This window comes from Thrips palmi, unplaced genomic scaffold (assembly GCF_012932325.1).
Source record: "Thrips palmi isolate BJ-2018 unplaced genomic scaffold, TpBJ-2018v1 HiC_scaffold_10, whole genome shotgun sequence".
NCBI lineage: Eukaryota > Metazoa > Arthropoda > Insecta > Thysanoptera > Thripidae > Thrips > Thrips palmi.
The window spans coordinates 863,652-887,556 of record NW_023144621.1 but is presented as its reverse complement, the minus strand read 5'-3'; the positions used below and the strand labels follow the sequence as shown (position 1 = coordinate 887,556).

At 44.7% G+C, this 23,905-nt stretch overlaps 1 protein-coding gene across 5 annotated transcripts; it reads left to right on the top strand.

Moving 5' to 3' along the window:
• The first annotated feature begins 1,543 nt into the window (after nt 1–1,543).
• On the top strand, nt 1,544–22,518 carry LOC117654236 (galactose-specific lectin nattectin-like). 5 transcript variants are annotated; one of them, XM_034400534.1, is made up of 7 exons: nt 1,544–1,745; nt 3,750–3,885; nt 15,045–15,198; nt 18,750–18,872; nt 18,961–19,031; nt 20,805–20,913; nt 22,191–22,518. In XM_034400534.1, exons 1-7 carry the CDS (start codon nt 1,603–1,605, stop codon nt 22,457–22,459), a joined length of 1,005 nt encoding a protein of 334 aa, XP_034256425.1. In that variant the 5' UTR covers nt 1,544–1,602; the 3' UTR covers nt 22,460–22,518. The 5 variants fall into 5 exon arrangements, with proteins under 5 accessions (XP_034256425.1, XP_034256427.1, XP_034256428.1 ...); XM_034400536.1 differs by lacking the exons at nt 1,544–1,745; nt 3,750–3,885 and adding an exon at nt 14,595–14,754; XM_034400537.1 differs by lacking the exons at nt 1,544–1,745; nt 3,750–3,885; nt 15,045–15,198 and adding an exon at nt 15,242–15,300.
• Nucleotides 22,519–23,905: the final 1,387 nt, after the last annotated feature.

Here is a 23,905-nt window from a genome sequence, read left to right as displayed (position 1 = left end):
AAGCTGAAGCACGCCGTGTGCGTGATGAAGCGCCGGGCCGAGGCCGCTGCGAAGCGCGTCGCCGAGGGCAAGGCCATGCGCCAGGTGGTGCGGCGCGCCACCCGGGCCGAGGCGTTGCGCTTCAGGGCGGTCAAGGCGAAGCGCAAGCAGCTGACCCGGGCCAACCGCCGCGAGCTGAAGCGGTTCGCTGCGCAGCGCGTGGCCCTCCTCGCTGAAAGGGACGCATACCTGCAGGTAGGGCCGGGTGGTAGTTTGATTCCGATATCGATGTCCAATATTTTAAACTTTCCAATACGCAACCAATATCAACATTTGATGCTGAATATTGAATTTTTGATAATATTGAGGCACCAATACTAATATCAAAATATTTTATTCCAACGAAGTATTGTATTTTGATCAATTGAAATCCCTAGTATTGACAGTCAGAATCTGCATCAGGCTAATTAGCTTCAATTTTAGTACAAAACGAAGCTTTTCTGCACAGTTTTCTTCGTGACTGAGCAAAGTGAGTGGTCATCGGACAGAACAACCTATTTTCAATGGGTTTCCCATGTGACTTAAGTCCTTAAGCCCAACGGCCGCTGAAGGACCGTTCACTATTCTCTATTGTCAGTACTATCGTACAGTAATTTTCAAAGTTCACTGTTGGATATTGGTTTATTACCAATATACTCATTATGGGAAAAACGGTTTACCAATACTCAATATTGAATATTGATATTGGAAGTATCAATTAAGTGATGTTGGAATTTGAACATTTTAAAATATTGAAGTTACTTAAAATCCATCGGCGTGACTTCGTGCGGCTGCACGGGCGTGAACCAAGTGTCTTGCAAAAATGCTGCATGACAGAAAAGTCATGCCAAAAATCGGCGTGACGCAGAAATTCACGCCAGGTTTTGGCGTGAATTTCTTGTCGTGCCAGTTGGCACGACGCACTGTAATTCAAAGGGTGAGACATCTCACCAATTTTCGGTGACACAAAATGTATCACCGAAAAAAAGGTCGTACACGAATGTATCACCGAAAAAATGGTCGTACACGCATGTATCACCAAGAAAAGCATCGTACACAAATGTATCACCGAAAAAAAGGTGAGACATCAGCGAGATTGGCCCTTGTTTTCCTGGGGAAGTATCACCCTTTTTTCGGTGATACATTCGTGTACGACCTTTTTTTCGGCGATACATGCGTGTACGACCATTGTTTCGGTGATACAATGTAGTATCACCCTTTTTTGGTGAGACAGTTATGTCTCACCCCTCAAAGAGTGAGATGCATCACTATTTGATTTTCAGCGCGCTTCTCATAAAACACTTTTTACGCACCAATCCACATGGTACATTCACGCCATGCGTTTTTCAACGTCAATTTCCTGTCACGCCAATTTTTGGCGTGAATTTTCGTCACTCCGTAATTTTGCCACGTGTCCGACCATGCAATTTTCAGTGGTTGTAGTCATTGTATTGAAATACCGCCCTCCCCTTCCTGCAGGCGGCGCGGGCCGAGCCCACGCGCATCCTGGCCGCGCTGAGGGTCGCGGTGCAGCGGTGCCGGCGCTGGTTGGCCAAGGCGAAGGCCCGCGCAGCGACGGTGGCCATGGACCGCGGCAAGGCGGCCAGGGCCAAGTTGAAGGTTTCGCGCGCCCAGAAGAGACTGACGGCCACCGAGCGCCAACTGAAGGACTTCCTGGCGACACGACGTGCCCTCCAGTCGCAGGTCTTCATCTTCGTCATCCCCACGTGAGTATACTCTGGAAACCTTACAAAGAAAAGTATCTTGTTATACCCAAGTATTTTGACGACACATAAGCTTACAAAAGGAAGCACTTCGTAATTTACGAACTGTTTCTTCGTGTAACAAATTACACTGCCAATCGGGTGGTCATCGGACAGAACAACCTATTTTCAATGGGTTTCCCACGTGACTTACGCCCTTATGCCCAACGGCCGCTGAATCCAAGTGTGAGACAGTCTCACACTTCGAGGGGTCCTATTCAAAAGATCTTATCTGGGCGCTCCTATTCAAAGAATCTTATCTGCAAAGCAAGCGAATTTCACCAAGTTTGATCATTTGAGGCAGCTACAAATCAAAATAATTTGGGATTGTAGTTACACAAACTTGAAGATGAAAGATCGAAGAAATTGATAGTGCGTGTAGAAATATGTTCCGCTTACCCTCTTCTCCGTACCAAAAGGTCAAACTTAGTGAAATTCGCGTGCGTTGCAGATAAGATTTTTTGAATAGGAGCGCCCAGATAAGATCTTTTGAATAGGGGCCATCGACTTATAGGTGTGGTACATTTTGTCTCACGCTTTACAAGAGTGAGCCACGTTTGTCTAACGCCTGCAAGTGTTGGACATCGATGTCTCGCACCATGTTTACGTTTTTCACTAAAACCTTTTTGGCAAGAGATAAAAAGTCACTACGGGTCTAAGAGCAGCCTATACTTGCTCTGCTGAGATTTGTCCTCAACGCACACGCTCAATTTCTTACGAACGTTTTCATACGTATCACGATGATTTTTAATCGGAAAGCCCCCCATAAGCGGGTAACATGGACCACACTACCAGCGGGTTATGAAGATCGACTCAGAAATTCTTCTTTAACTTACACATTAAAGTCTTAAACTTGTTCACTGTAAAAAATTCCGTACTTTTGTACGGAAACGGTTCGGAAAAATATAGTACGGAGGTACGGAGAAAAGTACGGAACGTTCCGTACTTGCTCCATATGAACCCATGTAAATGGGTACGGAAAAAGAGTACGGAACGATCCGTAGGTGGCAAGTACGGACGGTCCAGGCAAATTATTGATCAGACATGTTCCGTACTTTTTCCGTACTTTTTTCTCACAGTGTATATCTGTAATTAGGCATGAGCAGACACGTTCGTAAGGTGTGTATCACTGCGTACATTTTATGCAGAAAGGTGCATAAAATGTACACAGTGATAATATTATATACACCTTACATACGACACCTGTAAGGAAAAGGCATGCAGTAGCGGCGCGCGACAAAGGGCTATTGTGCGTAAACACAGTTTCCCAGTCTTATTTAATGCCGTGTTTCCCCGCGCGATCCAAACACGCAGTTCGCCAAAAAAGCGTCTTGGATGCGGAGCCTTTGCTTTTCGCGCGGCAACGTGCCTTCAGTCGCAGCGCACTGACCCTTTCCAGGAACGTGACATCACGTTGGCGAACGTGCAACGTGCATGCTATTATGCTGAAGTGCATATGAAAATTCCAGTTCTTTAAGCGTGTTTGGCGATACCCAAGTCGCCAAAAGGTACGAAGCGTAGCCTGCTGCTTTAGTCTCCCATTCCAACGGACTCCTTGAACGAACGTGCAAGTGTCACGTTCGTTCGAGCATGTTCACATCGTTGGTGAATTGGCCAAAAATCAGCTCGTTCACATTCAAACGAACGTGACACAATGCTCAAACGAACGTGACACGTTGTCACGTTCGTTTCAACGTGATGTCACGTTCCTGGAATGAGAGTGTACAGAGTACAGGCTGTACGCCCTCCTTGGAGCGTACTAGAGCTCATCCGCTCCTTTCCTCCAATCTAAATTCGTGGGGGGGAAGCAATCCACTCGATGCACTGCTAACCCTACACGGCATAGAGAGTTCTTGATTTGCCCAGGAACTTCCTTTTTGTCTTATAGGCTACCTGGAACCAGGAACCGTTCTTTTCGTGTGGTGTGTGGGTTGGAAAGGGCCTAACGCTGTTCGCACTGTGTTCCAGGCCGGCGATCCGAGCAGTGCCGCGAAGGGAGTGGAGAGGGAGGCGGAGCGGTAAATCGGCCCTTCTAGGGCGAGAAGGGGTTGTGCTGCGGCGAGGAACGGCGGGGCGCTGGCCCAAGACACGGCACGTGGATCCGGTACGTACGCGGAGTTCTCCACACCAAAGTTTTTCAAGTCCTTGGATTCTATTGCTTGTTTTGTACTTGAGAGACGTCCGTTCAGCTTTCGTTTGCCCCTATCTGATCACTCATCACGTAAAGTACGAGCCGGGGTGTTTACACGCTTAAAATCTTCCGAAGTATTTTGAGCATACATAGTAGGAACTGCTTTACTTTGTTATGCGAAGTAATAGTTCGTCAATTACGATCTATGTTCCCCACAAGCTTATGTATACTCAAAATACTGGGTAGTGAAGGTTCTTTACTTAGGCTTAAATATTTTGCAAGGTTTTCAGAGTGTACACATACAATATAATTTGCGAGGGGGTAATCACTCGCGTAATACCCTGTACACAAAAACCGTGTATTACACGTGATCGTAATACCATTTTTGTGTCAAATGTGCCAAATTTTGACATTTTAGGGCCGTAATACACGTGTAATACACCCGTAATACAGCGTAATACCGAGTAGTCTGTACACGATTTCTTGAAGTGTTTACCCCCTCCATGATTTGTAGGACCTAAAAAACAAAACTCGACTTCTCTTTACAGAATAATCCTAGCTGCCAGAGTAGATCTAAGACCATCCTAACTGTAAGTGTAAATTCAGAACTATCCTATAACTGGTGAAAAGTGGTGAAAAAACACGTAAAAAGCGGTCTTTTCTCAAAGTCCGTGACGCCGACGCCACCATGCGTCATAAAATTACACGCTGAAGGGCTTGTTACAAAGTTTCGTCCTTTTATAAATACGTGGACATTGTATTTCATAGATATAGAGAGATTCACTGATTTGCTGTGAAGATACTTTAGGAACACTTTTAGGCACCTCTGCAGTTAAGGTAGTTCTAAATCTGCCCTGACGGTTGGGATTGTCTTGGATCTGCTCCGACAGGACTATTGCATTAGGACGCGTCGAACTGCGAGTAAAAAACATGAAACCCTAGTTGCTTTCAGGCCCTTTAAAAGGGCATTTCGAGGGGTCCTATTCAAAAGATCTTATCTGGGCGTTCCCCCCAAGACAATCTTATCTTAAACGCACGCGAATTTCACATAGTTTGATCATTTGGTACAGCTACATATCAATATAATTTGTGAGTTTGTTCAAGTTACTCAAAAGATGGAAGATCAAAGAAACCAAAAGTGCATGTAGAAATATGTTTCGCTTGCCGTCGTATTTTTTCTGATCGTTCAAAATGAGTGAAATTTGCCGGCGTTTAAGATAAGATTGTCTTGGGGGGAACGCCCAGATAAGATCTTTTGAATAGGACCCCTCGATTTGTTACTTGTGCCCTTCAAAAATCACAAATTCAGGATTGCGGCATTAAAAAGCTTTGCGCCTCTCTAGGGCATAATTTAGCTCAGTGTACTGGCAAAAAAAAAACGTCTAATTAAGTTGAACTTTTGTCTATGCATTGCAGGAGCCCCAGCCCAGACGTAGATTCGCAAAGTGGAACGCCACCTTTCAAAATAGCCTAAAACCGCCTAACAAAAGCACCATCCCGCCTGGTGCGGTGGAAAAATAATCAAATATCAGATTTCTATGTTTTTAGTCTTTATTTTTCCTTGACAATTAAACAGAATAAACTAGGCCCTAACCCCAAGGTTTTTGTCTTCAAACCCTGGAAATAAGAGGGTGCGATCATACGGCCTCGGTGGCGAGGTGAAGGTAGTCTCAACTCGGACTCGAAACAAGCCGAAACAACCAAAAAAGGCCATTTTGACCACTTGGAATCAAAACCGCCCAAATTTATTTTATTTATAGCCTAATTTGCGGTTTCCCGTAAATCGGAATTAAGACCCGCCGACTGAGACCCAAAAATAGCCTAAGTGGCGGTTTCTAGCCTAACCTGGCAACCCTGACGCATAGTGCAGCGCCCCCCCGAATCCCTGCCCCTCTCGAGAAGCGGCGCGTCGGCAGTCGGCAGTGTGCGCCACTCTTGCTTATCTATCTTGAGGTCGGGTTCGGGTGGCGCGCCGGCCGGCCGGCCCCGCTTGGAGATGTGGCTGACACGCCGCCCGAGTAAAAATAAAAGGCTGCAGATAGGCTGACGCTTGGCTGACGCATGGCTGTATGGACCGTTTTTTGGCTGTATGATTGGCTGCCGTGGCTGCCTTGCAGCCATGTCGCAGCCATAGCGATGTCCTGGACTTGCAGCCATGCACGCTGCAGTGGCTGGTCTGGCTGTTTCACGGAGCGCTTTGGCTGTGGAACTCTTCAGAAGCTGCGCACAGAAGCCTTTTGGCTGCCCGAAGCAGCCTATAAACGCTGCCACGCACAGCCAACTTAGCTGCAGTGGCTGTAGGCTGCGCGTCGCAGCGTGTTGGCTGCCGGATGCAGCCGGGCTACGGCATGACTATACAGCCATATAGGCTGCAATGGCTGTAGGCTACGGATGCAGCATGGTGGATGCTGGCGGTATTCAGGCGCACTCCTTGATTAAAGGGTTATAAAAATAGAAAAAAATAGAATGGGTGCGTGGTATGCTGATATTTGAGTTGAATACGTTAACATACATAAGCCATGCAAGTTTCGTAAAAATCGGGACACTTTTTTGTTATCTTTGATATCTCGGGAACGGAAAGTCCTAGATGAAATTACTTAACTGATTTGGATCTGGAACGGTGTTGGAACCCTAGAAAATCTACTAAGGGATCCATAGAACTTCAAAGGGCGTAACAGGCACCCTCAAAGGTAGTCATGGGGACCTTCATGTTCTAAGGAGGGAAGCCTAGTAGCGATATGGGTGCTGCCGATGGCATCCACGAAGCTGCAGGATGCAGCCGAGATGTGGCTGTGACCCGCAGCTTCATAGCTGCCAGGGGCAGCGTGGCCCGGGCGAAAGAAGGCTGCCTGGAGCATCCTGAAGGCTGCCTGGAGCATCCTGAAGGCTGCGGGGTGCAGCCTACAGCAGCGCCCCACAGCCTCTAGGCTTCCGGGGGCAGCGTGGCCCGGGCGAAGGAAAGCTGCCTGGGGCATCCTGAAGGCTGTTGGGTGCAGCTTAGAGCAGCGCCTCGCAGCCTCGTGGCTGCTGGGGGCAGCGTGGTCCGCGAAGGAAGGCTGCCTGGAGCATCCCGTAGGCTGCGGGGTGCAGCCTAGAGCAGCGCACTGAAAAGTCAAAGGTCAGAATTCATTCCAACCTAGGGGAAAGAAAAAAAGTCTCGCCAATTTTTGGCGAGAAACAAAAGTCTCGCCATTTTTTTGGCGAGAAACTAAAGTCTCGCCATTTTTTGGCGAGAAACAAATGTCTCGCCAAAATATGGCAATAATTGCAACCCCACTCTATTTGATACTGGGAAATATATCCCAGTCAAGATCACTCCGGTAAACACATCACTAACTACAGTCTTTCAATTACTCAAGTTGAAAATAATACAGGAAGCTATCACTTTCAGTTATGAAAATATTAATGTAAGGTTATATTATGTGAATTTGGTTTGCGTTAGCAAAGCGTTGCCCAACTATTTACTTTTTTTTGTCATCGTTTAAAAAGACATTGGTCCAGTGAGTCAGATCCTAAAAGGTCTCTTTCAGTGTCCATGTAGTTAAAGATAATGTCTTTAATAAGAGGCCTAAACAAAGCGACATGCATGATGACACAAGTTCTTACTCACTCCTTTGACTTATTCCAATCCCCAGCTAACCTTGCTGCACTTGGGCATTGTTGGAGGTTCCATGGACAGAACTCGGTTAATAAACTCGAGTTAAGAAAGTTCTGTGCACTATCTAGCACTCTCCGTTTCGCCGTCTCCACTGGACAAAATGCCAAAGTACAGCAGCAGCACTTTAAATCGCCAACACAGATATAATAAAGAAAACATTTTAGTGCACAGACAAGCAACACAGCAACAGGACTGCCATGTTGTGTCGTCTGCTACAGTAGCATTTGTTTTGCGGTAGTGCCAACCTATACATTTTTTTCGTTACTTGTAAAATTACTTTTGGAAGGCAGTGCAGGTTGGCACTACCGCAAAACAAATGCTACTGTAGCAGACGACACAACGAGGACAACAAATGAATTTCAACATGGCAGTCCTGTTGCTGTGTTGCTTGTCTGTGCACTAAAATGTTTTCTTTATTATATCTGTGTTGGCGATTTAAAGTGCTGCTGCTGTACTTTGGCATTTTGTCCAGTGGAGACGGCGAAACGGAGAGTGCTAGATAGTGCACAGAACTTTCTTAACTCGAGTTTATTAACCGAGTTCTGTCCATGGAACCTCCAACAATGCCCAAGTGCAGCAAGGTTAAGCTGGGGATTGGAATAAGTCAAAGGAGAGAGTAAGAACTTGTGTCATCATGGATGTCGCTTTGTTTAGGCCTCTTATTAAAGACATTATCTCTAACTACATGGACACTGAAAGAGACCTCCCACTGGACCAATGTCTTTTTAAACGATGACAAAAAAAGTAAATAGTTGGGCAACGCTTTGCTGACGCAAACCAAATTCACATCATATAACCTAACATTAATATTTTCATATCTGAAAGTGATAGCTTCCTGTATTATTTTCAACTTGAGTAATTGAAAGACTGTAGTTAGTGATGTGTTTACCAGAGTGATCTTGATTGGGATATATTTCCCAGTATCAAATAGAGTGGGGTTGCAATTATTGCCATATTTTGGCGAGACATTTGTTTCTCGCCAAAAAATGGCGAGACTTTAGTTTCTCGCCAAAAAAATGGCGAGACTTTTGTTTCTCGCCAAAAAATGGCGAGACTTTTTTGTCTCACCAAATTTTGGCCATCAGTCTTGCCATTCAATTTTCAGTGCGGGGGCAGGGCCGACTCGGCTCCAAAGGGACACTTCAATGGCTGGCAGGTGCAGCCAGAGAGGCTGCAGCGGCTGTGGATGGCTGGATTTTGGCTGACGTATGTCCGAATACAGCCAATGTCTGCAGCCATCCGAGATCCATCCGAGCGCTCTCAGGCACCCGGAGGAAGCTAGCCTGCAGCCAATCTGCAGCCTATAATTTTCTCTCGGGCGCGTGCCGCAAGGCGCCTTGCCCTAGTACCGAACACAACTTTTACGGGTATTGAGTATTTATGTGATTAGCCACCAAATTGTGCATCCTCGCGTTGAAACAACGAAAATGATACCCAACACAAGTGGTATCGGACATGTGAGTGTTCCACCGTCATTGCGAACATGTTTAACACAAAACAATGGCACGTCAGGTCAGGATATTCAAAAGTTGTACTAAAATTGACATTTTCATGAATTACCATGCGTAAGAGATTTGTCAAAAAAAGAATTCCGAGTGTTTACTCTTTGAAATAAATTGACAAAATGTCACATTCATACATTGAAATAAACATTCTCATAAGTATCATCTGCTTTCACGTTAGCGTTAGCGTTTTTTAATTCATGTGCCAAAGAATGTTACTTTAAACAGGCCAGTTCAATTTCTTTGAAAAAAAAAATAATCAGGAAGTAGTTCACACTTTGCCGGATGGGTAGGAAACGTATGCCGTAGTCTTTTTTTAGTTCGTATGTTGAGTTAATTAATCCCAATCAAACAGTTGTTGCAAACGGTGTATGTGCAAACATAAATAAAAAGGTACCAGTTTATTTACTTCTCAATATAACCCATAATTCCCCAACACTGTCTCATTTTCAGAAAAACGATAACGCTGATATTGAGAAAACTCCTCAAACCTATTGCCAAGTACGCATATCATTAAAAAAAAATAACCACAACGAAAAGTGAAGCCAACCCAGATCACTTGATGGCTACGAAATAGGCATCGATTTTCACGTTTAACCCCGTTCAAACCATAAAATTGTGATTTTCAACCTTCACTCTCAGACTACATTCACTTTTTGTCCTTTGTTAAAGAGTATTTTACACAGCAATAATAACAGGAAAAGTAGCGATACACATCGGTAACTTTGGCCCGTCCCGTACATTAAGAAATGTGCGAATTTCGCCTATGTTAAACCCTTACGGGATTTAAACCTGAGTCTGGGGCTAAATAGATGAAATTTTCGTCATCAGCACCCTCAAAAACATCAGAAAGAATGCAACAAGTCGAATAATAAGAATGTTCAAAATAAACGCCACTGGGATTTGAACCTGGATCCAAACTTCTCCGATTCGCTTGAAATTGGCACCGTTGGTTTTGTCTTGTCACCCTGATTCCAAAAATACCCCTACATGCCCTCCTAGCTGTATCCGTTCCCGAAATCCTCCTCGACCCCATGTAGACCATGATGCACCTGCAGCAGCGCCCCTGGGGCTCGGATCGGATTCCCCGCCACCGGGCGGTTCTTAGGATCACCCAAGGAGGCTGCATACCAAATTTGGTCAAGATCGGACCACGGGAAGTCCTCGGACGGACGAACGAACGGACGGACGCACAGCAGGGATCATACTATATGCCCGTCCCTCCGTCATTTTTGGCCCGTCCCGTTTATTTTTTGTTAAAAAAATGACGGAGGGACGGGCATATAGTATGATCCCTGCTGTGCGTCCGTCCGTTCGTTCGTCCGTCCGAGGACTTCCCGTGGTCCGATCTTGACCAAATTTGGTATGCAGCCCCCTGGGGTGACCCTAAGCACCGCCCGGTGGCAGCAAATCCGATCCGAGCCCCGGAGGCGCTGCTCTGGTGCAGGTGCATCACGGTCTACATGGGGTCGAGGGCTATTTCGGCAACGGATACAGCTAGGAGGGCATGTAGGGGTATTTTTGGAATCAGGGCGACAAGACAAAACCAACGGTCCCAAATTTCAAGCGAATCGGAGAAGTTTGGACCCGGGTTCAAATCCCAGGGGGGTTTTATTTTGAACATTTTTTTTATTCGACTTGTTGCATTCTTTCTGATGTTTTTGAGGGTGCTGATGACGAAAATTTCATCTATTTTGCCCCAGACTCAGGTTCAAATCTCGTAAGGGTTTAACATAGGCGAAATTCGCACATTTCTTAATGTGCGAGACGGGCCAAAGTTGCCGATATCGCTACTTTTCCTGTTATTCAACTACACACGGACCAGATGAGAAATAATAAATCTTGAAGTTTAAAAAGATAGGAATTTAATTACCTTTCCAACGAGCTGAATGTTTAAAATCGGACAATTATACCCCAAGAACCGTAAATTTTTTTGGGAAGAAAAACAACTGTAAAAATATTTTAAGGATTTTGAGAAAATTTTTAAAAATTTGACTAAGACATATCCCTTTTGCGGGAATGGACGTAGAAATAAAGAAAAATGTTAAACAGGTTTCAGGGTTGGATGTGAAATGAGAGAATGGAGAATCGCTGTGCTTAGTTGACAGAGTTGGATGTGAAATGGGAGAATCGTTGCGCTTCTGAAGTCCCTTTATCCCTCAAATTACCAAAGGGAACTTTGATAGAAAAAACTTAACATAAGGTCAAAATTCTAATATATTCCACAAGCAGTACTTTTCATTGAAAATAAGTTAAATGTCTCTGAAAATCAGTACGGACTGGCAAAAACCCCACTTCCGTGAAAAAGCAAAGTAGGTGTGTCTTAAGTTACCCCAAATGACGGGGTAACTTGAGACAACTTAAGAGCAGGGTGTAATAACACAAGGTAGGTGTACGCCAGACCGTGTCTTGTCGTAACAGGCTTCGCGACGCTGCGCCAGTTACGACAATCCACGCCTGGCGTTACACCTACCTTGGCCTGCGGCGCTTGCCTGCCTTCGGCAGGCTAGGTTTCTTTTCCAGGCATCCGCATACCAATTTGCGTGATTGAAGGTCAAAACAGCATTTGATTTCGTGCCTAGGGCTGCATTGGCCTGACTTTTTAACGTAGGGATGGGGGGCTCCTCCCCCAGAACCCCCCCCCTTCAAATCTGAAGTTTATCTGCCTGCAGAAAAACCCATTTTTCGCCGTTTTTTAGGTGTTTTTTTGGCTATAAAAAACCCAACCAGTTGAGCTAGGATGGTGAAATTTTTGCGTGTGCCGAGCCAAGGACATACCCCAAAAAACGTGCAAAATCTCACCGAGATCGGCCGAGCCGTTCAGGAGGAGTAGGCGGACACACACACACACACACACACACCCGCACGCACGCAGACAGGAAAAATTTTTCAACCCCACCTGAGAAACAGGCTTCGCTATCGCTCAGCCAATAACATTATCATTATAGTTAGCGTTAAGTTATTTGTTAAAAGTTATAACTAGTAACCTTTAAGTGTTTGCTCGTCCTTTAACGTTATTCACTTCACTCATAAATTTTACGTTAATTTTTTTCTGGTTATTTTTTTTACCGAATTTAAGTTTATCAAATTACTTTTCGGTAAAAGAAAAACGGTAATCCAGTTTCAGAGCAATTTATGTTAAAAGAATAGGGGTTTTTATTTGTAGCATTTTATTGTTTATTTTTAATCTTATGATATCGTGTCATAACGTTAATTAGTTGTAACTATTGATAGATGTACCAATATTAAATGTTAGGAACCATAACGATTATTAACGTTAATTCAGTGGAAGCCATTTCCCGTGCCGGCCGTGCCTCGCGACATGAGACGGGGGGTTTTATTGTGCCTAGGACCTACCTAGGACCCATGCAGGACCTAGTCAGACACACTGTTGTTGTGTACCTGACAAGCACAGTGTTCAGAACAGCGTGCCATGCACAATTGCGTTTGCAAAGTGCGGGGTGGCAATTACATTCTCGATTGTAACTGTAGCAATTAACGTTATTTGCGTGCCACGAAATCCACGAATGATTTTAGTTAAAATAATTAACGTTATTTGCTAACCTCGAATTTTGTGTTAAAGTCCACAATTGTTATGTGCACATTAACGTTATAAAATATTAACGTTATTTCTTCATAACTGTTATAAACCTTAACAACAATGTTTTACGACGTGGTTTTTTCAGTATAACCTATTATCGATAATTCAATAACGTTAATGGCCGCCCTAAAGAATTAACGTTAATAAACTCAACATATTATAGTTGTGATACTAACATTAACTAACAAAATAAAAGTCATAGTAATAACGTTAATTCCTTAGTTAACGTTAAGGTAATGATAATGTAAAGTTTGCACACCCTGCTTAAGAGGCCCATTACTCTCATTTTAGGTGACCTCCAATAAATTCATGGGGTTCAAATCGAATGTAATCATGTGAAATTAAACATAGTTGGAATTCGGGTTGGTGAGAGAAGTGTTGTGGACACACGGTCAAAAAACAGTGACATATTGTCTCAAGTTACCCCGGTTTACGGTACCGTCCGTACAAAGAGCAAGACTAAGGGAGCGCAGGTGTTTCTGGCAAGGCGGACAGTACACACTTAATATTTATGTGCAAATTTTGTACGAGACATAACGGTTTTATTTTGTGCACACGAAATTTTCGTACAAATTTGTACGCGATTTAGCACAAAAATGGGGAAATATGGGCAATTTTTTGTTCAAAATTTGTACGAAAAGTTCGTGTGCACAAAAAAAAAACTGTGATGTCTCGTACAAAGTTGTACATAGCATTTGGTGTGTACGACTGATAATTAAACGGGAGCTGTCATCGGACGTAAGTAAGCTCTGTTGACTCTACGAAACTGGTCTGTCAGGGTCATGGCGCCTGCCGACGTTGGATGGGCCAGCCCGCATCACACCGGAGCCTAACGGGCACCCATCTTGAAGTTCGCAGGCGCCTCGAAACGTGATGCAGAAACGAAGTTCTTTTTGTATCTGGCAATGCGAAACCACATGTCGCAGGAAAGGGAACTGATAATCGTGCCCGTAAATTATATTGTTTGTCCAAAAAAAAAATGCGCACTGAAAATTTTGGTTGTCACTTGATGACGATTCCAAGGCTAATATTCCTTACATTAATGAAAATGTTGTCACGCGTATGCGTGCAATAAGTGTGGGAGATTTGATAAAATAACGCCGTATAACTCCATGCGTCAAGCATGCGTTTGAAAGCGTGTACCTGCAAGCATGCATTTGTAAGTGTGTACTGGGCCAAGCATGCGTTTGTAAGTGTGTACTTGCAAGCATGCATTTGTAGGTGTGTACTTAGTAGACAGTTAGGTTTGCAGTGTACATATGCTATATAAGAGACGGTTATTAAGATATTAAATCTGTTGGTGCTAGGGGTAAACGTATAAAACAAAGTCTCAACTAAGGGTTTAAAACATATTTAATATTCCTACCCACACACAAAATCTCATGACTTAATGACCCACGTGCTTTACTATTTGGAGCACGCGTTCGACGGTGATTTTGACTTCGCCGGGCGATACAAATCGTCAAACATAAACATCAACACAAAAGCTCTTTTTCAGTTTCTCGCAGATGAAGGGAAACTCCGATGTGCTGCAAAAGGAAAGGTCCCACTTCCGTCCAGCACGAAAAACTATACAGTGACTCCAATCATAGTTCTGCTCTTCTGCTTTTGGTCGTGGTGACGGGAGGCGTGAGTAGCCCAATGGTTTGGCTTTCTGCATCCACGTAAACACTCCCGGTTTGGCGTAGTCAGAGCCTCCGATCCAGTACTCGTTTTTTTTATGAACTGCAAGAAAGCACCAATTGAAATCCCCAGTCCCGTACACTGCAAACCTAACTGTCTACTAAGTACACAATGCATATGCTTGCAAGTACACACTTACAAACGCATGCTTGACGCATGGAGTTGGCGTCAAGCATGCGTTTTTAACTGTGTACTTGCAAGCATGCATTTGTAAGTGTGTACTTGCAAACATGCATTTGTAGGCCTAAGTGTGTACTCAGTAGACAGGTTTGTAGTGTATTCATTTTAAACTCAAGCCTGCTAAGTTTTTCAATCCACCCAAATGTTATTGATTCATCTACGTAGAGACAAACTCAAGCGTGTTTATAAGCACGCTTTAGGTTGAAGGATACAAGCAAGTACGCTCCACGCTTGAGCATGCTCGCCAAGTACACGCCAGGTGGCGCATACCTCAAAATACTTTCACGGTAAAAACGAAACCTGGGATTCCCAGGAGCCCTATGTTGTAAGGTATAGGAGTTTCCAGGAGATTCCTGGGATTCCCAGGAAGCGTTTTTACCGTGTTGTTATAACAAGATCGATCCTTTTGTTTGTAAAGCCAAAAAAAGTGAAATAGTTTGTAAGGTTTGGAGAGCGCATCGGGCAACGCCGGGCGATACTTACGGTTATCGCGGATGTACTTCAACAGGGCTTGGTCCTCCGTATCGCTCTCGATGGACGCGAGGCGCATGCCTTGCGAGGCGCACTTCTCCATGGCACGCCACCAGTTTACCTGCCAACAGAAGGATTACATTTGATGGCCGGTTTTCACACCGCACCTACACCGCAAGACAGCGTGCAAGGTAAGGCCTACCTTTTCATAGGGAAATATTTCCAGCATTTTGCTCTCGAGGTCAACATAATGGCGTTGTGGGCCTGGAATACATCAGTTGAATCACACACTGGTAAAACTAAAGCGTAGTATAACCCTCTGTTTCCAAGCGAAATCAGTTTACGCTTGAAATCAAGCGTAACAGGCTCTTTCCCCAAGATTCCCCCTATCTAAATGCACGGGGGAATTTCCAGAGTATGCTCCATTTCAAGCGTAACGTCTTCAAGTGTAACTTTATGCTTGACTCAAGTGCACTCCACACTTAAGACGCTACAAGGTTAAAACGGTTCTTATTTTCCAGGGATTCCCTGGAAATCACCCATGCCTTTACTATATATGGTACAAGTCTAAAAATTTGAGCTGGAAGATAGAGGTTTTGGATTTCATGGTTGCGTAACACTACAGCATCAGCTAAGTTTCCGAGATGGAGAACATTCGCCTTTTCCCAGTGTACGACTCACTCACCGGTGATTTCTGCCTTGGTCGCAACGTCTCCGCTCACCACGCCGGCCTGTGGAGAAAGGCCTTCCTTTTTCTCGGTAGTCAGTTCCAATGTCTTGTTCCCACCGACAACAATATGGGGTTCTCGTCCTGGAACACATCAGTCGAATCAAGGGACACTTACACTTCAAGACGCCAGTTCAGCAGGGCACGCACCCATCCCAGTTTTGAAATAAATGTTATTTTACGTATCTCCTAAACGGCGAGACTGGAAGGTTAAGCATGCAGAAACTCTACGGCGATACATGTGGCCATCTTTCGGCGCCACAAGACTGAAAATCCAAGCGTGGTCTAGCGCATGTGTGGTGCGGATAATGACGCACACTCTCAGCCGTTTACTGACTATTTCTCATTAGCAGACACATTTCTGTACGCAACCATAATACTTAGTATTTTATGTCAGTATTACTTAGCAATTACTAATTACTGTACTGATATTACCGTTTTCTTAGTAAATTACAAAGAACTTTTTAAGTATTTAATAACTAAATACTAAGTATTATGGTTGCTTACAGAAATACGTCTGCTAATGAGAAATAGTCAGTAAACGGCTGAGAGTGCAGACCGCATCACCTAACGTGGTGTCGACGGGTGTGGACCACGTTTGCCCCCTGATCACGACAAAATAGTTGCAAAGAAATTTTTTCTGGACCCAAAATTACCTAAGCCCTGTGATAGTGATAAAATCGGATAAATGGCCCAAAGTTTGATTGCTGACAGGTCCTCTAATAATTGACCAAGACAGCTGAAATTTGGAGAGGATGTTGGGTAGGTAACGGCTAAAGAGGAGCCAAATCACTCCAAACGGCTCTGAAATGCCCAAATCTTTAGTAAAATAGTGAGAATGGGCAACTTTGAGACCCGGCATTGTTCAACCCCGACTTCGTAGAGCCTCGCGCGACCCGGCATTCGAATGAGTGCCCTTTTTCGAGTATACGAAACCCATTAGGTTACTTTGTTTGATTTCGGGTTGCGAGATCCCGTCTAGTAGTCCAAAACCCTCGAAAGCAGTCACTTTTGAGGTGTTAAGACCCCTGCCATAGATAAATCCAGAGGGGGTGTCGGATTCCATCCAGATGTCTTTACGGCAGTTCGTATGCATGCATGACCGATGAAACACCACAGATGCCCGGTCCTGGGACGTCGCCGGCCAAGTGACTTCGTTACCGAAGCTTTTTAAGGTTTTAGGAGTGTGGTCTTCACTCACCGGTTGCTTCCGTCGCAGCGTCTCCGCTCACCGCGGCGGCCAGCAGCAGGGCGAGCAGTAGGAGCGACCTCATGTCGGGGCGGCGGCACTGGAATGACGCTGGGCCTCGACCGTCCCTGTCTCCCCGCCGCTCTGGGGCTGGCCTGGCCACTCGCCCTGTTTGCGAGAGATCGCATCTTGCGGTTCGGTCTGCCGGGCCGCCACGACACTGCAACACCGTGGCCGTGTTTGGCTGACCGAACCGAGATAAGTGTGGATAAGTGGGACCAGCGGACTGCTTCCACACAGCTGCGCTAACCCCTCAGAATTGGACTTAATGACCCCAAAGCCAACCCTCCCCAACGATGCTCTGTGGGCCAGAATAGCGGAGGCGGTCAAAATGCCGGACGCGTCTTGAGCCCCAAGGAAGTCGCTAAATGGGACTCGAACTGAACGTGTGACCCGAACCAATGGATTGACCTACGCCGAGCGGTACCTCACTTGGAAAATAGGTGTACACTGACTGGTGACTGGGCTGAATTTACACTTTGATAACAGTGTAAATCTTACGAAATGCGTTACAAAAATGCCCCAAGTGAAGCAAATTTTCACGTTGTCTGTCGGCTTTATGGGTGACTAGACAGAGACAAGGCAGTGACTGGAGTCAGGGGTTTGCACTGACTGGGCGAAGTGACGCACCCCTCGATCTACGCACGAGGAATCCATTGGTGGGCACCCCTCGAGTCCTGTTATGCGCCGCCGGAGCTCAAAAAACGCGTCAGGGTTTTGGCTGTCTGCGCTGGTCTTCTAGCCCACTGTGCAATGTGGCCCGACAGGAGGGCTGTTGGGTCATTAGACGAGTTCACCTCCAGAGGGTTTGGGCAGCTGGGCGGAAGCAGCCCGCTGGTCCACACTTATCTCGGTTCGGTCAGCCGAGCACGGCCACGGTGTTGCAGTGTCGTGGCGGCCCGGCAGACCGAACCGCAAGATGCGATCTCTCGCAAACAGGGCGAGTGGCCAGGCCAGCCCCAGAGCGGCGGGGAGACAGGGACGGTCGAGGCCCAGCGTCATTCCAGTGCCGCCGCCCCGACATGAGGTCGCTCCTACTGCTCGCCCTGCTGCTGGCCGCCGCGGTGAGCGGAGACGGTGCCACGGAAGCGACCGGTGAGTCAAGACCACACTCCTAAAACCTTAAAAAGCTTCGGTGAAAATAATTACTTGCCCGACGACGTCCTAGGACCGGTCACCTGTGCTGTTTTATCGGACCACACTGAAATTCATACACTAAATGTTATGTACAAATTTGTACGAGACATCACAAGCTTTTTTGTGCACGGGAACTTTTCGTACAATTTTTGTACGAAACACTGCACGTATTTCCCTATATTTGAGCAAAATCACGTACAAATTTGTACGAAAAGTACGTGTGCACTAAAAAACTGTGATGTTTCGTAGAAAATTTGTACAAAAACATTAAGTGCGCAAAGGTCGAGACGTCTGCCAACAAAATGTACCACCAAAAAAAGGTCATACAGAAATGTAGGGCCTATGCACTCAGAATGAAGGAGTCAAAATCGGGACTAATGTTTTGGATGGTTAGACCTTTTTCATTGCTGTATAAGTAGCTACGCCATTAATCATCCAAATTTGGGAGGTAAATTGACTCTCACCCTAATTTGGGGTGAGGTATTGACCAAGACCCAATTTGATCCCGGTCGGCTTTTTGCCTTCTCTGCAGGACGAATCCTTCCTACTTTTCCGAGGCCGAAATAAACAAAATTCTTTTCGGGTATTTTTATTTCTATAAGCTCCTTGATTCGACGGATCTATTCCAGGCCGCGAACCCCATGCTGCTGTCAAGGAGAAAGAGACACGTGAAACGACCACCGAGAAAGGGGAGGGCCTCAACCTGCAGGCCACCACGGTCAGCGGCGACGCAGCGAAGCTGAAAACGCCCAGTGAGTAAATGCCAACATGCGTCAAAGAAAACAGAAAAACCAACTGCTGCTGTCTCAAAGTGTAATTCGACTGTTTTTTTTTTTCGAGGTCGAGGACCCATCCCGGTGGATACGCTTGTCGTTGGGAACAAGACTTTCGAACTGGTTACGGCGAACACGGTAGGGTGGCCCCACTCTAGAAAACCAAATGTGTGCCTAGTTGACCAGGTCAACTGCACTCCCAATATCCTATTGAGCTTTTTCTTCGTAATAGGAACAAAGAGTTTAGTTATGGCTGCGCAGCGAAGGTAGTAACCTGGTGCACTGTAAAAAATTATTGTGAATTTACGAATTTTTTTTAACAAATTCCCTGTAAAGTAACAATAACATTTCGTTATTTTATGAAATTTATTCGTAGAGGCCGTTTTATGAATTATTCATCACAGAAATCTTCTTAATTTTATGAAATTTGTTTGTGAACACCGCCTTGTGAAATGGTAGGAACGAAATACATCTCAAACGTGACTATAATACTACAGCAATGTCAAAAAAATATGAAAAGTTTCCTAAAATTACAACAAATGCTTGGGTAATTCCGTTGCACAAATCGCTTGTAAGATTACGAGATATGGAGATGCCTTCATCATTTTACAAGATGTTTCATAAAACAAAACAAAAACGCTGAAATAAGTTAATCTCCATTTAATCAGCGTGGCAAGGTAGAACAAAAGCGGTCCACGTAATTTGGAGCGTGTAAAAAGTTTGTGATTTTACAAACTACTGCGTGAAGAATCATTAAGAAACAATAAAACGTTGAAAATTTTACAGATAATTTGTGCAACAAAATTACCCAAAAAATGTTTGAAAATTTTACGAACTATTTTTTACAGTGTTTTCACATTCGTTTGGGTGTGAATCGGCCAAAATCCGACTTGTTCACATTGAAACGAATGTGACACAATGCTCAAACGAACGTGACATTTTGTCACGTTCGTTTCAACGTGACGTCACATCCGTGGAATAAGAGTGTTGTGTTGACATTGCCTCCCATATTTTAAGTTAATTTCAAATTTCGTCAAGCACACTTAATGATTTTGTACAAATTTGGTACGAGGCGTTCCAGCTTTTTGTGCACCCGATCGTACAAATTTGTACGCGATTTTGCACAGAAGTGGGGAAATGTGTGCGGTTTTCGTACAAAAATTGTGCGAAAAGTTCGTCTGACACTTCAGCGTGTAATGAGTCCAAGTTACCCTAAATTTAATTTGCTTTCGATATGTGCAAAACGTTTGTCAAACAAATGCTTAGTTTACACAACCGGGACCCCTGCAGACGACGTAGAGAGCATGGGTTCACGCGCTCCGAACAATTGTGTTCCCAAAAATCTTGTATTACGCGTAATACACGTAAACGTAATATTATTTGGGTCAAATGTGACAAGTTTTGGAATTTCAATGCCGTAATACACAGATAAATTCGTACAAAGAACTGCTCTTTGTAATACGAAGAAAACGGCGGCTTCGCAGCCTGCGAAAGGAAATCGCTTGTAATACGAACGATTTTCTTTGTAATACAAAGGAAAAATCCTTCGCAGGCTGCGAAAAAGTTCTTCGTAGGCTTTGAAGAATTTTTCCTTTGTATTACGAAGAAAATGTTCGTATTACAAAAATTTTCCCTTTGCAGGCTGCGAAGCCGCCGTTTTCTTCGTATTACAAAGAACAGTTCTTTGTAGAGTTTTAAGTGTGTACACGTGTCATATCCCCGTAATAGAGCGTAATACCGAGTAGTACATGCACGATCTCTTGAAGTGTTAACCCCCTCGACGCGCTCTCCGCGTCGTTGCCATCCCCTGAACGAGTCTATCAGGCAAACCAAACAGTCACAGTGGCAGGGTTTCCTGCGCTGAGTAGATGCGGCGAGCATGTAACATAAGAAACTTACTTCTGTTGACAGCTGGACTGGTACAACGCCGTCGCAGAGTGCATTTCGAAAGGGATGCTTCTCGCATCCATCGAGAGTCAAGAAGAGAACGACCTACTGGCCAAGTACGTCCGAGAAAACGGTGAGTCAATGCAGCCTGGGGGGGGGAGAGAAAGGGGGGAGAGAGAGAGAGAGAGAGAGAGAGAGAGAGAGAGATTACTTTGAAAGTTGTATATACAACACAAAAATGTCGATACAGTGTGACGCGTCCTGATAAAATAATCCAAATTGTTAGAGTAGATCCAAGACAATCCGAACTGTCAGGGCAGATTTAGAACTTTCCTAACTGCAGAGGTACCTCAAAGCGTGTTCACGAAATATCTTGACTGCAAATCAGTGAATCTCTGTATCTCTCGAAACTTTTGTAACAAGCCCTTTGGCGAGTAATTTTATATACGTAGCATGTTGGCGCCACGGACTTTGAAAAAAGGCCGCTTTTCACGTGATGTGCAGTAAAGACGCTTGAAGACGTTACCCTTGAAACGAAGCATACTCTGGAAATTCCCCCATGCTTTCAGTTAGGGGGAATCTCGACGGATGGTCCTATTACGCTTGGTTTCAAGCGTTAACTGATTACGCTTGAACAGAGGGTAATATTACCGCTTTAGTTTTACCAGTGCACCGTGGACCGTGACAAACAGCCAACGACCTGAGTGAGCTTTTAAAGGTCCTTTTAAAGATCGACACGTTTCAGATATTAAAATTAGTGATAAATCTATAAAATTTCAAGGGGAAACAGGTTGAATTGTCGGAGAAGTTCAAAAAATTGAAATGGTTTGAAATGGAATTGGTTGAATTGGTTTGAAATGTTTGGTTAAGTTCCGTGTATTCCAGTAAATAGGTCAGCGCTAATTTGCATGTGAGTTTGAAATTCGATAAATTCCACAGACCAAGACGTTAAGTCTGCGTATGCCGTCTTTCTATGAGTTACAATGAATGTTGGGTTAAATGTATGAACCCTAATTTGGTTTTGCCCCGAGGCATAACTTGGTCAAATTTCTCTACATTTCTTAATATTTTAACCAGATATAATTATAGGAGTGCACTGTATCAAAAGACTATGGAGAAGACAGTTAATTCTTTTGCCATGATTGTCCGTACCCCAACATTTTCCCGTAGCCTCGTAACAATGCTCTCCGTACGACAGACAGTTTTCTCCGCTTGTCGTTGCAGACCAGTGAGGTACGGAGAAGACTATGACGCGTACAGAGGGGATCGACAAGAAGACTACTGAAAATTTTGGGCTCTGGGCAGGAAAAATTAATTATCTTAAGTTGTTTACTGGTTTCTCCGTAACTTTTCGCCACAATCTGGTGAATTCACAGGTAGCAATTTCCCGCCGTTTTTTTTTTTTTGCAGGTCTGAGCGGCTCGTCTTTTTGGATCGGAGGATCGGACCACGCCGACACTGGTGTGTTCACGTGGACGCAGACGGGCAAACCAGTGACGTACGACAACTTCCAAGTTTGGCCGCCAGTACGCTACGATGAGGAACACCGTGAAGCAAGCCACTGCATGTGTACTTACACTGACATTCTACTTTGGAAGACCGATTTTTGCGTCAATGTTCAGCGTCCCTTCATCTGCAACAAAGAGAGGAAGGTTATTACTGTTGAGTTTGAGGTGTAGTCATTCGTTTTTCAGGCATGCATGCACTTTAGAGTAACAATTAAAGAATTATAACCTCAGGTGTTTTATGCATTTACCTCGATTTTCCCGCCACATGAATTAAAATCCACCCGCAAGAAAGAAGAATAAGTTTAAGACGGATAAGTTTCATTTCAAATTTTCCTTTGCAACAGTTTGCAACCACCTGAATAAGGTAAAAAATTCATTGTGGGTCACTTTTTTGAAAATTGCCAACTAAGGCCTTAATTTTGACCTGGTGACAAAAGTGCCATTGTGGCTTTTAACCACGGCCTTGGACTAATTTTCGCAGCATATAGTAGCCCCGTCTAGCATGTCACGTTGAAACAAGGGTGACAAAACGTCACTGTGTGCGTTGCATTGCATTACGCTCGTTTGGAAGTGATTTCAGCCGTAACTCATCTAGTCAACGCTCATACGAGGACACAATGCTCAAAGGAGCGTGACCTTTTGTCACGCTTAACGTTGCAACGTCACCTCACGCTCGTGGAATGAGAGGAGAGGCAAGCCTGACAGTACATCTGATAATTAAATGGCTGTCATCAAGTAAGTTGTCTGCCACGGAGCTGGTCTGCCGAGGACATGGCGCCTGCGGACGTTGGGTAGGCCAGCCCGCAACACACAGGAGCTTGACGGGCGCGCATCTGAAGTTCGCAGGCGCCCCCTCGAGACATGATGGAGGAACCAAGTTGTTCATCGGATCAAGCAGTATGACTGTAAAGCGATCCGTAATTTAATGCGGAAAATGAACGGAAGAGCAGTACGGAAGCATAAAAAGTACAAAAAGAATCATCTCAACTTAACTCCCCATCACCAATTGGTAAAAAGAGGTAACTGCAAAAACATACTACTGACATACACCCTCAGCTCCACTTGCATTGACTACAAATTCCACCTCGTTTGGGAGAACTAAGAAAACATGGTTCCGTTTTCCATTCCAACGGAACGATTTAAATCACAGAAACCATCTACAGACAAATGCTAAACTTTTGAAAATTTTCAGTTGGTTTTCTGACCTATTGCATCCTTCAACTGATTGGATTCCCTGCAAACAGTTTTTTTTTTGTCTCCTGAAAAATGATGAAAATTGAGTTATTCCCTTCGTCCGCTTCATGGATCAATTGTTCTGTGATGGCAAACGTAAAAGGGTACGGAAAGTTTCGTACTTGGTAGCACGGACGGTCTAGGCAAATTATTGACCAAGCTTGTTCCTATTATTTTCAGTACTTTTTCTCGCAGTGATTAAAAACCTCTTTCCCTGGATATGGTCAACAGGTCGATAAGGAATGTAATATGAGCCAGAAAATATAATACGAAAACAAACTAACAACTCGTCCAAAATGCTCCATAATATCGGCATCACTGGCCGGATTTGAGTGGACGACGGGCGTATGACGTGAGGTCCATTGATCGCAGCATAGTCGGCTT

Excerpts from the sequence above, each read along its gene's own strand:
- LOC117654236 (XM_034400534.1), top strand. The coding sequence starts at position 1,603 with ATGGACCGCGGCAAGGCGGCCAGGGCCAAGTTGAAGGTTTCGCGCGCC. Across the intron at positions 3,886-15,044 it reads AGACACGGCACGTGGATCCG|GGCTTGGTCCTCCGTATCGC; the intron begins GTACGTACGCGG and ends GTACTTCAACAG. Across the intron at positions 20,914-22,190 it reads CAAGTACGTCCGAGAAAACG|GTCTGAGCGGCTCGTCTTTT; the intron begins GTGAGTCAATGC and ends TTTTTTTTGCAG.